General features: G+C 35.3%; 1 protein-coding gene across 1 annotated transcript; it reads right to left on the bottom strand.

Moving 5' to 3' along the window:
• Positions 1-2,574: 2,574 nt before the first annotated feature.
• LOC149234190 (LEAF RUST 10 DISEASE-RESISTANCE LOCUS RECEPTOR-LIKE PROTEIN KINASE-like 1.2) lies at positions 2,575-4,881 on the bottom strand. The gene is made up of 3 exons (XM_089461118.1): positions 4,088-4,881; positions 3,769-3,792; positions 2,575-3,646 (listed from the first exon to the last, which is right to left on the bottom strand). Exons 1-3 carry the CDS (start codon positions 4,809-4,811, stop codon positions 2,619-2,621), a joined length of 1,776 nt encoding a protein of 591 aa, XP_089317244.1. The 5' UTR covers positions 4,812-4,881; the 3' UTR covers positions 2,575-2,618.
• Positions 4,882-16,449: the final 11,568 nt, after the last annotated feature.

Here is a 16,449-nt window from a genome sequence, read left to right as displayed (position 1 = left end):
CAAAATCAATGGATAAAATTAAATTAAGAAAAAATGAAGCTTCAAAAATGTCCACCAACAACATAAAGAGAACTTCGCACTTCCACTTAACTTCAAATCCATAGATTTAATTGTAATTCTACACCTAGCTGATTAGTCGTAGTGCACACCTTGGCTCATGCATTTCAATTTTTTTTTTTAAATCCAGTTGAAGGAGCTGTCGGATCCATTGTCAGACCTGAAGAGAGAATGTTGGAGAAACACCAAATCGTCACCTTTCAGCTTTGTCTATCTTATGCTTCTGGATGGCCATGATTTACTTAACCATCTGATTGAAAAAGTCTTTAACCATCCGACTGACACAGTCTTAATGACCCTGAAGATAGGTGTATAGCTTTGGTACATTTTCTTCATTCTCTCACCACTCTGAAATTTTTCGACTCCAAAAGTTTTCTGACCATAAATCGTTCTAGTAATCCATGCCAACGTCCATTTATTTAAACAGAGACGGAGAGGTGGGCCTGAGCAAGCCACGGAAGGGTTTCTAGTAACTTGCAATCGGGATAAGGGTTGACATCTTGCAATACAAGAAGATACACGTTTTGTCAGATTGATTTATGTTTCAATCCTCTAGTGTTGGTCGCGGTAATCACAATGAAATAATCAATTATCCTTGCATCTGGACCATCAAGTATTTATTATAAATTGTGACAAGATACATTTTCATATGTAATAATACCATATATTCTGTTATTGAAACCTAATCTAATCTTTTCCAAGTTGAACTTGGGCTAAATTAATTAATACATGAAGCTTTGTGTCCAAGAAATCAAGGATAGTTGTTGGAATATTCCCTCAGACTCCTTTGTCAATGCTCGGAATTGTTATCATATTTCCAGCAGATGTTGGATATTCCTACAGGCCGTAGCCATGGCTGATGTTCGAGGCCTATCAAATATTTTTATATAAACAAACGGTATATTAACTGAACTAAAACTATTTACGTAGAATATAGAATATATTTCAGTGAGCAGAAGCAGAGACGGGAGTTGCAAGACGAAGATTGATTGCATTAGAATTTTGAGAAGGTAAGAAATAGTTTTCCTGTCATAAAATAAACATAGCCTAAACCATTATGTGAGACGATTATGGCTCCATCACGTCAGACCGGTGAGACAATTATGACATCATCCCTCAGGTCAGACGCCTGAGACGGTTATGACATCAACATCATCTTATGTGTAAGAATGGTTCAATCGTCTAACAACAGCTCTCACAATGCAGATTGGTCAAACGTGGCATTTAGGGATGTCTTTTTCAAAGGGAACACCTTATGGTGTAATTACTCTTAAGTGTTAAATTTGATGGGTATTTACTTGTATTTTACTTATTTATTCGTTAAATACTGATCATTTTGTCATTTACTTAATTTTTAAAAGTCATTTTGATGGATGAGTTAAAAAATTACATGTGTTTGTGCAATTCCGAATAGGATTGTAGAAAATCAAGTAAGAAATAATAGTATTGTTGATTGAGACTCTACTTCTCAAGAAGATGAGACTCCAAGATATGCATAAAATACCGCCATAATAACAAGACTCCAAAATAAGCACAAAATCGCCCAAACAAGTTTTTGGACATTTTAGAAAAATTTCATTTTTGTCTCCACTCACATCATGCAATCATGCAGTGACTATACACACTGAAGCCTAGATCTTAAAGGTTGAGACTCAAGGGGCTTGCCCATACCCATGGGTCATTGATATGGTATATGAAACACTAGTTTATGAGGATAGAATAATCAAATTGAAGGGTTTTTTAGTTTCCTTAGTATTGATTGGTATGCTATTGATAGATCCTAATTTTTATAAACCTAGTTTTTTTATTAGTTTGATTAAATGTCAAATGTGTGGTTACCATTCCTCTCATGCATTTGATATATTAGTACTCTAATCTCAAAGCAATTAAGTTTGAGCTTTTAAGGTGTTGGTGGTGTGAGCATGGAAGCTTTGTCCTTCTTACTAGTTCAAATATTATGAATTTCTTCAAAACTTATGCCCTATATATTGTTATTGCTTCAAATGTTAGGATCCTTCCAAATTCCTATTTAAATATTGTTTTATTGTTTTAAGGTCATCCTTTAGTTCAACTCATTATTTTGAAAGTTGAGATTTGATTTTTATTTTTTCAAAATACATTATAGCAAATAGATTTGACTAAATTACTTACAAACTTTTAAAAAATAATTCAACTACATTTGTAAAATCTTGAAATTACATAAATAATGCATATACATAATTGCACTAATTTCACCATAAGAATAAACACGATTAAATATGATTAATCTTTACGGAGTAATATTTACATATATGCTAGCCTACATGAAGCAGCCAATAATAACCTTGATAGCAAGGATTTTGATCTCCACCAAAAAAAATTGGGCCCTAAATTAAAAAAAACCATATATATATATATATTCACAGACAACAAAATTTATATTAACAATAATAATAAAAAATGTTTTTATATCCACAACGGAAAATTTATACAAAAATATATGATATAGGTAAAAATAGATATCAAAAGTCATGTGAAGGTTCGTTGTAAAAGCAAACCCCTCACTAAAAAAATCTTCAATTTTATACACTCGTACCACTAGAACATCTGATTTTCTCAAGCTGTGAAACAACTTCCTCCATAGCCGGTCTCTCATCCCTCTCTGAGCCCAGGCATCTGAAGGCCAATTCTGCAACCGCTATCACCATTACCTTTACCTCATGATTCGCTTGAATCTCCAACTGCGGATCCACTAGTTCATGTAAAGCCCCTTCTTGAATCCTCGTTATCGCCAAGTTAGCAAGGTTGATTTCCCTTCTGTTCCGATTTATGTCCATCGCTACTTTGGCAGAGATGACCTCCATCAAAACGACCCCAAAGCTGTAGACATCGGATTTGTCAGTCAGCTGATAGCACTGATAGTACTCTGGATCAACATACCCTGGTGTGCCTTGTGGGATAGTAGTCACATGTGAAGCATCCACAGGCAGGAGCCTGCAGAGCCCAAAATCAGCCAATTTGATATCCAAATTATCGTCCAAGAGAATATTAGAGGATTTCACATCTCTGTGGAATATAGGCGGCTCAAGGGCGTGAAGGAAAGCCAAGGCCTGGGCAGTTTGAATAACAATGTTCAAGCGAGCATTCCAAGGTAAACCCTTGGAGCTCTTGCGATCGCCATGAAGATGATCGGCCAGGGTCCCATTTGGGACATATTCGTACACAAGCAACAGCTCTGGACTGTCTGCAGAGGTGCAGCCATAAAGACTAACGACGTATGGATGATTCAAGGTCGAAAATATTTTCACCTCGTTGATGAACTGCTCGACTCTCCTAGAGTTATCGTGATAAAGTCTCTTTACAGCTACAATTCGCCCGTCCCAAAGTTTTCCCAGATAGACCGACCCGAACCCTCCAACCCCAAGTTTGTTCTCCTCGTGGAAGCAATTTGTAGATTCCCGAAGTGCTTCGTAAGAGAATATGGGCAAATTGCCCATCTCGCGCCCAAGCAAATGTCTCGGAACGGCCCCGCTAGGAGGAGATTTTCTGTTCTTCAGATGATAGGTTAGGGAGAGTACCGCTAACAGCGCAGCTCCTCCAACGGAGCAACCTGCGGTGGAATAAAGAGATTGATATCAATGTGATCTCTGTCCAACCGCGAACAGTATATGGAAACCAATTCAGCGCAGGGTTAAAACGGAGAAACAGTATAGGAAGAAATCATGAATTTACCTATTATAATAACTGTTCGGCGACCTGTAAAGCAGCCATAACACAACTATCGTAAGTAACAGGAAGGATTTACATATACATATAACAATATCTTCTTGTTTGTGAGGATGGGCCACATATTATTGTCCTTATAAGAATCCCACTTCCCATTTCTTCGGTGGCTAAGAATAAATATATATATATATATATATATATATATATATAAACACTATGGAAAATGGGCTACCCAACTCTAAATAATAACACTAAGATTGTAAAATACTCTCTCAATATTAACTGAACTGACAGTCAATTTGCGAAAATTTTAAGAAGAGCATACCGTGGCCGTGGCAATTGTCTGTACGGGGTCCATCCTTACAATAACACACGAACGGTGCAATTGAATCCGAAGTGTTATAACGGTAACCACATATCCCCTGACTTGCTTCACATGATTTACAGCTTTCATCTCTCTTTGTATCGCTGTAAAGCAGTTCCATGAGTCCCACATTAACTGTTACTTGTGTCTTAGAACATCCCGGAGTCCAATTCCCATTTTCGTATAAACTGTAAGAGACACTAGAATTACATTTCCCGCTAACCAATATTGAGTGGTCCAGTTGACCCTGTTTGTTACAATTGAACACGTTTAGGGTCCTGTTCTCTTTAGCAATCCTCAAAGCTATGTCTGTAAGCCGTGGAGGCGGTGTCTGAATGTCAATGGGATCATCTAAGAATTTGCACTTCTCGCCCCTCGCAACGCTGAAGAGCTTGGTATGGTAGATAAACTCTAGTATTGTGTAATTCTTGCCCTGAATTGAGATCACTGGAGCTAAGTTGTGCACACAGTCGATCTGTAAGCTAGGGTGACCGCATCCACGCTTTCCTACCCCGAAAGGATACGGTATCTCCATATGCCTACATTTATTAGCATTTCCGCAATACTGGTATTGCACGTCAAAGCATAAGGAGCAGGGGAATAGCGAGGCGCAGAATGCAGTAAGGATAATGAAGAATAGCTGTGGAGGCAGGGAAGGAAGAGGGCGATGGACATCTAATTCCATCCAGAGAAGATGGGATGCTAGGCATCGAATCGCCGTTGGGAAGACAAAAATGACACAGCAACAGAACGGAATGAACGACAATGAAGTGTAGGTAGCGTTAAATAGCTCAGGAAAGTCTATTAAATTAAACGAAATCAACTTAGGTAAGTTTGAATGAAAATATCTCCGGAAGAGGCCATGGAAAGCGGTGTCGTGTCGGTGTTGGGACAACTTGGTGAGCAAGCAAGCATGGAGCTAACCTATGGTTACCTGAGACAGTAACTAACATACACTCCAATTAATGCGGGGAGACCTGTATTTCCCGGCTTCGAATAATGCTGAGACAGTAACCAACATACACTCCAATTAATGCGGGAGACCTGTATTTCCAGGCTTCGAATAATCAGTCCTCCCACATAAATCTTAGGTACCATTTGGAGCGTAGAATATGCAAAGTCAACACGGAACAAGCACGTTTCATCCAGTCAATAGCAAAACGTTAAAAATTACCTGCTCTTTGAATTTTGTAGGTGCACGAAGACTTTAAAAAGCTGAAATAGCTAAAAGAACCGAAATAAGATACATGACTTTGGTGGAGAAAGGGAGAAAAAAAGGTACAGACATAAGACTTTGGGTGCAGAAAGGTAGAAAAAAAGCGACAGACCTAAGACTTTGGTGGAGAAAGGGAGGAAAAAGGGACAGAGTTAAGATTTGGTGGAGGAAACGACGAAAAAAATAATAAAAAAAAAATCTTATTCGTAAAAGTTATGTTCACTAAATAAAAAGGAATGAAAAGTCCCAAGGGTTAGTTCAACTGGTCAAGTCGTGTCTCGCCAAAACGGGAGGTCACAGGGTCGATTCTACCCGAAGTCCTTGGGGTTAGGTCTGTGATGGCGGAGAGGTGTGATCCTAGAGATCAACCCTAGTTATTTCGTGGACTTAGCCTGCACCGCCCTAGTTATTTCATAAACGTAGCCTGCACCCCCTTACCACAAGTGTATGTAAACCACCAGGAAAAAAAAAAGAGAAACGAAAAAAATAATAATAAAAAAGTGTCTTATTCATAAAAGTTATGTTGACTAAATAGAAAAGAGACGACGTGCGATGTTACGGTTGATTATATTTTAGTTAAAACGTTAAAACAAACACCAAGTATTAATTAGGATATATCCGATTTCATATAGTTTTATGGATGTAATTTTGAGATTATGTTATTGAAAAATTTGAAAAAAAAAATATAATTTGTATTGTTTAAGTTAGTAATGGTTAATGGACCAATACAATAATGTTTTGGGAGAAACTAATAATAAATTGATACTGGATTTGCATGATTTTTTTATTGGTAAATACTAATAAGTTTATACCTTTATAATTCTATTTTTACATAATTGCAAAAAAAAATATAAGTAATAATAAGAATTATATATATGTATTAATTATTTTTATTTATTTTTTATTTTTGGGTAAAGATTGGCTTAAATTATCATGGAAAGTAGTAACTTATAATGAATATGTTATTTACTTTTTTCAAAACCTAAAAATAAAAAAACACTACTCAATATCTAAAAATAATGGATGAATATTGTAACTATATCCATAAATTATGGCTTAAAATATGTGAGATAGTTATCCACATAACATTATCTTGTGCAAAGGGTGCAATAAGACCTTCAAGTTATGGTCCAATCAAATATTCCATTTCAAATATTTATGGCAACGTGGTTTTAATTACTAAATGTGGTTCATCATTAGGGTAGGATGAATGTATTAATCTTACAATACAATTATGCAAAAAGGCTAAAAAGATGAACAATGAAGAAAGTAATAAATTAACTAAAAATAAACTTTATATAATTTATAAAATAATCAGTGTAAATGTTAAATTAAAATAGTCAACTTAAATGTTAAATTATTTATAAAATAATAATATAAAAAGGAATTACTAAATTTAAAATATGGTTTATAATAATAAGTTATTATAATTTTGTTATTAAAAATATCAAAATTATAATAACTTATTATTATAAATAATATTTTAAATTTAGTTTTCATACTATTATTTTATAAATGATTTAACGTTTATATTGATTATTTATAAAATATATAACGTTCATTTTTAAATAAGGTATTAATTTTTTCAATGTTTATCTTTCTAGTAGTTTTGCATCTTTACAATATATAATTGCATGTCATTGTGCATCTCTACAATATATAATTGCAAATGATTGTATGGTTGGATGTACTCATGATGAACCACACTTTGTGGTTCAAAACAGGTGGACAAAAATAATTGAAATGTGATTTAGCGAAAGGATTCTCTCAATAAATATTATGAATCAGAAGTTTGCATTTTCAAATTACTTTTTTTTTAGTAATGTTGAAAAATAATTATATATTTTTCAAAATTAAACATTATAAATTGCATTGGTCAATGCTAAACTAAGAGTAGTCACCAAACCAATGGATTGAATGGTATATATATATATATATATATAAATAATTTGATGTAAATAATTACTATAAAGTATGCTTTATTATAAAGATAACCTTTAAAAGTTAGTATTTTAACTTTATGCATTTTTTTAAGGAGATTTAATATAATTTGATCATATTATATATAAATAAGTTTTATTTAAAGTAGATAATTGGTTTTCAGGTTTTTATATTTTACGATTTTTTTTAAGTTAAGATTTTGCTGGTATGTATGTGTGTGTATATATATATATATATATTTATTGGTTAGTGTATATATAAATAAATTTTATTTAATGTAGATAATTGGCATTAATTTGTTTTATGTCTTATTATAAAGCGAAAGTTTAGATTTTTTTTAATTAGGGTTTTAGTTGTAAATATTTAAAAAAATTAAGTAGATTTAGTAATGTGATATAAGTTAGTTAGATTTAATTATTCTAGTAGAATCAAATTTACAATTCCCATGTGTATACAAATATCTATATGTTAGATTCTAAAATATAACTATGATTGGCAACCTAAGTGTGCCAATCGGTACCCTCCATGTCTAGGTCTTCCCTACGATCAAGAGCATCAACAAGTTTGATTAATTTATATGTTGGGTCCCCACTCAACTTTCCTGCAATGTAGCTCTGTGCTACCCTTTCCCATCAAACATGGGTTCCTTTTGGACTTGGTTGCAGAGGTGGTGCAACCGACTGGATCCACACCAACATTTTACCATGGCCTCTAGGGGTTGCTAACCCTTACTCACATTAACCCTCCTGAGCTTACGACCAAAAATCTCCTCACTGCCCATCGGAGTTGTAAAATACCAAAAGGGGCTTGAGGAGGCCAACACTCCTCAATGATTTGCAGGCCAAGGAGCTCCCTCAGTCCTGTAGTGCCATATCCAACAACAATGTTAACCTTGTCGAAGACCTGCAAGACTGCTGAAAATGCAAGTCTATAAGAACCCCTACTGCAAGATCATGGGTTATAACAGTTTAAAGAGGAATTTGTCCTTGGCATCAACACATGCCTCATAAACTAATTTACAAGCTTCTAACTAGTGTGTAGATATACATTCATCGCTACATGTATGCACAGGCCCTGCTAACGAGATGCCTTTATTGTAACTCTTATTTGTAATAAAAAAGGTTTCACGTGCTAAGTATTGGTAATGATAAAATATGGTTCTTATGAACCATATTGATTTCTTTCTTTATGAAAGTTTCTATTATTTATTAGGTGATAGTATGGTTTAGTCCTATAGGAACTATTTGACACGCTTTAACATTTTTCTTAGCATGGAAATCATTTATGTTATAGCAATGGCGCTATCTCATGTTTCATAGGAATAATAAATTAACCACCGAAGCATTATAATTTGTTCAACATGTTCATGAGCATCGTTCAATCCAGAACAAAACATATAATCATTTCTCATTTACACACATTTCAGTCCAAGAATATAAATACATACTTAATGACATTGCATCCACATACTTAATGACATTACATACACATACTTAATGAAATTGCAGGCACAAGAACACTTATCTTATAATCTTTTGGGCAACTGAGTCTGGGACAAGGACTCTCCACCCAACCTTAAACAACTGCCACCAAACTCACATTCACCCCTGAGCTAGATCTAGAGAAGGGCTTGCTTCAGGAATAAAACATCAAATACCAATTGAAAGAAGGACTCTAAAGGACCTCCCTCCTTAACCCACCATTCACTCAGTAACCAAATAAAGCACAGGGAGTCCAGAGGCCAGCTGCCTCCACCTAAAGGTATCAAGGGAATCAATGGAGTAACATCTCCACCCTTCACCAAAACATAGTGGTTCCACCAACATAGGGGGATCTAAGTACAGTGATGTGTGGTTTGACGGTAATCCTACTTGAGCGAAGCCTAGGAGACCGTAGTTCAAATCTCATTGAGTACACTAGCCTGCTGTGGTAGATGATCGAGAAGCAGATTCCCCACCCCTGCCTTGGCAGCATGAGAGTCTCGCATTGCTAAAACCATAGGATCTTAGTATATCGACTTGTAGGTAGTTGGATGTACTCTTAGTGTTATAGTGGCAGCTACGAGGATTGATCCTGGGTCTCCCATAGATTAGGACTGACAGTTACCAATTCACCATGTGGTTAAAAAAAAAACGTAGGGGGATCTAAAACCCATTGTAATAAAAAATAAGAAGGTTTCAGAGGCTCTCCCTCTAGGATTCCAAGGATACAATCCTCCACGCACACAACTGAGGGAATATAGAGAAAAAATCTCCACCCTACGACTTTATAGGGACTCGAGAGGCATTATTCCTCACCAAGGAGAAACCACCCATTTACCAATATTTCCAACCAAAACAATTATTTGTCGTTCTTCTCTCTTATTTTTGAATGTCGAATCTTGTGTGGATGAATCAGTGAGTGAGTATTTTTTCTCTCCTATGTGAATGATAGTGATCATCCCCCCCTTAGTGAGATCGAACCCCCTCTCTTTTCTTTATTGTCTTCTCTTTTGTGTTGAGATCGATTTATGTCTTTACGACCAACAAAATAAACATCCTTAATTTGGTTCTCCTTGCATTTTAAGTGTTTCTCAAGGCAGCATGGCCTGTGTACATCCTTGCAACCCAAACTAATTCCCTTACCAGTCCATAAGGCTCACTCACCAACCTTTTAATGGTTGTCACAAAACAATTTAGATTTCTACAAAAGAAACCCATTCACATCCCAAGAAAGCAACCTCTTCTTAGCTCTGGAATTCACGTCCCTTGACTTAGTCCCCCTTTAAATTTATTTTTGCAAAAATGTTTAAAATTCATTTTACTACAGAACCATGGTTGGGGTTGTCACAGTAAGCTAGGAGGATTTGAAAAGGAGATGACTAAGCTGAAGCAAAGGCTCAATTTAGCTAAGATGTTGCTAGTAAGATGTTAGTATGAAATGTCTTGGAAGGTGTACCAGAAATACTTCACTTAAGTCACTGGTGAAAAGTGACCCTAACAACAATTTGTGGCTGATAACGCTTCATATCTGCAACAATAAAATGAGAAAAACTGCAATAAAAAGATATATGTGATGCAAAATAGCAAACAATTATAGAAATCGAATGTAATAACCCAATATGGAAAGAATTTTAAATGAATAATAATGTTTATTGATAAACCTGGTGAAGGAGATCTACAAAAGGGTCTGCAAATCCCCCTCCGTGGGATAGATCCTTTGATGTTCTTGATGCTTTAGCGTTTGATTCTCTCTCTCAATATGTGTAAAACCAAAAACAATGTGTAGAACTCTAGTGGGAGCTCAAATGCAAGAAGAAGATATTGGTGACGATAAGAATGATCATGGAGGAGAATGAATGGAAAACCCTCTTATTTAACAAAGTATTGGGTTGATCTTGAAAATGGAAAATAATAAAATAGTATTGACCAATCAATATCTAACTATTAGGAATACTTTATTATATTTTTGGAGAGGAAAAAGATATTCAAAGTTTTCAAATATCTATATTTAGAAATAATTAACAAATACAAAGATTTATTAATTATTTCACGAGTATTAAGAATGGTGTGAAATTGAAATAATTATTAAATATTGATTTAACAATTATTCCAATAATAGAATTAGGGAATAATAAATAAATAGTGAGTTAAATAATTATTCCTAGGTGATTTAGTCAAATGTGACAAGGAATAATTATCAAATAATTATTTAATAATTATTTCTAGAGAAAATTAAATAAATAATGGTTTATTCAATTATTCTCATGGGATTTTTTAATTTTAATTAGAAATAATCTAATAAAAATGGTTTACTAAATAATTTCCAATGGTGCAATTGATTTTACTATGGTAAAATTAATCCTACATGGTGTATTTCAATCCGCCTAGTTAGAAATGGCTAGGTCATCATTTTTGGTGATAACAAATTGCCCCCCAATGTATGAGTGTTAGGTGCAAATCATATGACCGAATACGTTGTAGGTTACACTTCCACGAGAGGTCGAAGGGAGAGAGAGAGAGAGAGAGAGAGAGAGAGAGAGAGAGAGAGAGAGAGAGAGAGAGAGAGAGAGAGACAACTGAAGCAACGCAAGGAAGGACAAAAATCAAGCGGGCGAGACCTACTAAACTGATATAAGTATACTTTTATTTTGGAGTACATGATCTCAAATGTGGCGGGGGAGGCATACCCATACCTGCCGAGATAATTGAATACAAAGAATAATGGTGAGCCCAACAATGTGGGACTGAGCTATAAAGTACATGATACATTATATGCTGGCATCAATGGGAAAGAAAATAATACACTGAATCCCATATACATAATGTGTCTAGAAAGACATAGGCCAGGACTTAATACAATAACATCTGAGTACATCAGACATAATTCCCCTCAAGCTAATATGGTGAGGGGGGGATCACAACCAAAAATTCTTTATTGAACGGGAAAGGGCTCTAAAGATCTAAATGAATCATATGAAGGAGACATGCATGTTGTGGGCATTGCAAGCGGGTGAAACCGAACCCATCACATTTGCGGAACTGCATCTAAAGCTGGATCAACATTTGCAGACATCTGGGCATGTGGGGGGTTTCCTGAAGGCCTACCCACTCATGAGGTCTGGAACATCTAATACACACCTAGGAATTATTGGTACAATCATCTAATTGGGACTTCATATCGGGGAGATCCCTTTGGTTGACAGATTTCCAGTATCGTCAACAAAATGGCACTAGAAGGAGTTCCGGACGATAGACTGTGCTTGTTGATTTTTTTTCGAATCTCTTATTTAAAATATCTCTTCCCCAAATCATAATCCCATGATTTTTTTCTAAAGAGATTAATTTTACCATCCCTAAGAAAGTTGTTCATAACTTGTTCGAGTTTCAGTTCGATGGTGAGGGTGAATCAACTTTTCATGAACATCCGTTTCAAGTTTTTCATCTTTGTATTTCTCACAGAATATATTCCATAGATGTCATTGCTATATTACTCACCCTCACATTTGAAGGTCGTGTTAGTCAATGGTTTCATACATTACCCATTTCTTCTATCCATTCATTTGACCAACTTGCTAGGAAGCTTCATAAAGCCTTAGATAGGTATAACCACCGAGATATTTGTGGAAGAGTTAATCATTTTAAGAATGAAGAATGATGAATCAAATGAGGATTTTTCTGGTTGGTTCCTTCACCTCTATTGTGAAATTCCTGAAAAACATTTGACCTAGTATTTCTTGAAGAAAGATTTTATGCACTTGGTTCATGTCTCTTCATACGATGATCCTGAACCTCCTGGTTTTCCTTCTTCTCCAACTCTTTTGAATCATGAGGAACCTCAAATTTTAGACGAGTTTACTACCCATTTCGTTCTTTTTCCTCCTCCTTTTCTAGTCCCGATGAGGGTGCCTCCTTGTAGTGATTGTAAGATTGGGAAATCTGCGAATCAAATATCCAATCCATATTCTCATTCTTGTTCCACTTCAATGGAGAAAATTATAGAATGGATCATGAAGCCTATGGTGAAGACTCACTCCATTCTGCAAGATGACATCATGGTTCACAACTCTAGTCTCAAAGCATATCTAGATTTTTGTTGTCTTATATCATCTACATATCCTAACTCTTTGTACCATGACCCACTTGATCAAACTACTTCACCAACTAATTCTTCACATTCACTTGATCCTTAAGATGATGGTTGAGATTGCGATCATGTACAAAGAATGTAGAAAATTATGTAGATTCACAAGGTCGTGCACTGTACCAAAGCACAGGAAAAGGATCTACTTCTAATTTCAACTAGCGGAAGCCAATAGATCGATGAAAACAATATGAAGAAGAAGAAGATAAATCAATGGAACATAACACAAGATGTATTTGGGGAAAGCCTCTTCTCAAAACCCTGCTACCTATATTTCATTAATCATAAATATGAGTGAAGATACAAAGCTTGTTCTCATTAGAACAATTCCGCACAAGTGCTCTTGGCCAACACTTAGCCAATTCCACAGCGCTCCAAGCCCCTAATCTCTTTCATAATTCCTAGGATGAATAGCCCATATTTAAAGGTAATTCATGTTTCAAAAAAATGCGTAATCCAAACATAGGTCCTTAACTGATTACATGCACCATCTATACAACTCAAAAAATTATACAATTGATAGTACACTGTCCCTGCACTCTAGTCTCAACTATGTCTTTCTCTAAACTGACATGCATGAGTTCCTCGTGAGGGAATCTTCAGTTAACTGGAGTAATAGTTGTGGATGCACCAGTGCACCAACTAATTGTTAGTCCTCTATTAGTTCCACAAATAGTTAGAACTAATTTAACTGACCATAACTCAGTAAGATGAGTTACCTAATTACAACTCAATTTAAACTCATACTAGACCCCTAAAATTTGGGGAGAAAATATACATGACTACATAAAGACTTCCAACTTGAAATTCCTAATATAATTAAGTTAATTAAATTTAATTAACTATTTACAAGTTGTTATGAGAATATAATTACAATTTTAATTCATAATTTAATTCAAGGACAAATTAAATTGGAATTTCTAGATTCTATTTTTAAAATATCTTGCTGCTATTTTCAACACTCCCTCTCAACAAGAAATGAATTCAACTCGATCTTGATCCTGAACCTTTGGAACATTCTGCATGCAACACTTCTCTCTAGTGTTGTTGCTATAACAACTCTTGAAACTAAAAAACATCCAACCTGAATCAATATGATGCATTTGTCATCAAAGTATCTCACTGCTATTGCCTCTCTCGACTGAAAACTCTATGCTTCTGTTGACTCTACCTTTCTGCACTATTTTCAACCCTTCTATTATCTAAATTATCTAGTCTCTGCTACTCTGATCTCTGAATTCATCAATCGCCAATGATTCCATTCGCTACTATGTACTTTGGGTTCCGGTAGCAAGGTATGATCCATGAGATAAAACCTATGAATGGATCCTACCCAATTTCGGCCCTCTTGGGACTATCACTTCACATCACCCAACCTCTCACCTGGAGGTATGGCTGTATTTCCTACCTCTTCCCACTTGGCTCGAAATTCCCCCCTACTAGAGGTCTCTACATGAGTGGATGCCTCCACTCGGTCTCTTCTCAACTTCTCCAATTGTGGTTGCTCCACAATTTTCTGAGACTACTTCTGAGGTTTCTTCTTCTCTATTTGAGTGGATCTCTCCACTCAGTCTCCTCTCTTCTTCTCCAATTATGGCTCCTCCACAGTTGTCTGCGACTGCTTCTGAGGCTTCTTCTGGAGCTGCATGTCGTGAGGTAATTCACTTTCCCTCTCAACCACCAAGTCTCTAGCCTTTTCCTTACTCTGCAAGGATTTACATGCATCTTGTATCTCAAGTGCATACATTTTCTTGGCTTGCACACCAATTTGTTTCTTCTGTGCCACCGTCACAAAATTTTCTGAAAAAAAAAAAGAGTTGATTTTAAATTGACGATATCTCCCTCTTCTGAACTCCGATTCGAATGATTTGTTTTTTGAATTTGGTTTTTTTTTTTCCCAAGGAATCCAAATATGTTATTTGTTTTTAATTTTTTCAAAAAAAAAAAATCTGATCTTCTCTGCAAACTCGTCGCTCCAAAAATTCTTACTCCTCAATCTCTCCACTAGAAACCTTCTAGCTTCATTAAGAAGTCTGCAAATAGGGTCTTCTGGATCTGCCTTGAACTAGATATCCATCAATATGCAAGGAAAGATTCGAATTATTCTCTTCTATATTGTCTTCAAATTCGATACCATGTAGAAAATCCTATAGATTCACAAGCTCATGTAATGTACTAAAGCAAGATGAGAATCTATTTCTACTTTCAACCAGCATAAGCCAATAGATCGATGAAAACAATATGAACAATAAGAAGATAAATCAATGTCACATAACACAATATGTATATGGGGAAATCCACTGCTCAAAACCTTGCTACTTGTATTGCATTAATTAGAAATATGAGTGAAGATACAAAGCTTGTTCTCACTAGAAACATTCTGCACAAGTATGCTAAAATCTCTCAACTCACAAGATAGCTCTTGGCCAACACTTAGCCAATTTTGTAGCTCTCCAAGCCCCTAATCTATTGCATAATTCCTAGGATGAGTAGTCTATATTTAAAGGGAATTCATGCTTCCAAAACTACGTAATCCAAACATAGGTCCTCAACTAATTGCATGCACCATCTGTAGAAGTTGGAAAATTATACAACTAATAGTACATTGTCCCTACACTCTAGTCTCAACTAGGTCATTCTCTAAGCTGTCATGCATGAGTTTCTCATGAGGGAATATTCAGTTAACTAGAGTAACACTTGTGGACGCATTAGTGCACCAACTGACTGTTAGTCATCTATTAGTTCCACAAACAGTTAGAACTAATTTAACTAACCATAACTCAGTAAACTGAGTTATCTAATTACAACTCAATTTAAACTCATACTAGACCCCTAAAATTTAGGGAGACATATACATGACTACATAAATAATTCCAACTTGAAATTACTAAGCTAATTAAGTTAATTAAACTTAATTAATTATTTACAAGTTGCTATGAGAATAGAATTACAATTTTAATTCACAATTTAATTCAAGGAGAAATTAAATTGGAATTTATGGATTCTATTTTTAACATTTCTTATTTTTATTTTCAACAAAGAAGTCACAGTACCTAGGTAGAAGAGTAGCAAGGTGAAAGTGCTTCCAATATTTCCTCTTTATTTCAGAATTTTCCATGTCAAAACAATGAGTTTCCATTCTTGAATGATTCTCAATCTACTAATCTTAGTGGAAAATCCAATACAATCAATTCTTTCAATCAACCCCCAACCTTGGGCAGTGATCATTCAAATGATGAAATCTTTATTTCTGTATGTTGTGATGAATGCCCAAGCACATCATACGATATTTTGGTTCCTCGTGAAGATTTTAATTTAGATATAGAATCTGGTTCAGTCAAAGAAGATGTTCATATTGAAACTTCCTCTTCACCTTACTATCCCTTGTGTCCTACCTTTTGCAACACATCTACTTGTGACTAAGATACTCCATGCTCTTCATTTTCTTCATCCGATGAGTTATCCCATCGATTAACAGAAGGATGTGAGGTTATCCATGATGAAACTGCAAAGAATCAAATCATAGAGTACCCTTCCCATTCCC

The sequence above is a fragment of the Pinus tabuliformis genome, chromosome 8 (genome assembly GCF_031772625.1).
Source record: "Pinus tabuliformis cultivar Carrire ecotype Pingquan chromosome 8, CPIR1, whole genome shotgun sequence".
Lineage (NCBI taxonomy): Eukaryota > Viridiplantae > Streptophyta > Pinopsida > Pinales > Pinaceae > Pinus > Pinus tabuliformis.
This window is presented reverse-complemented; position numbering and strand designations above follow the sequence as displayed.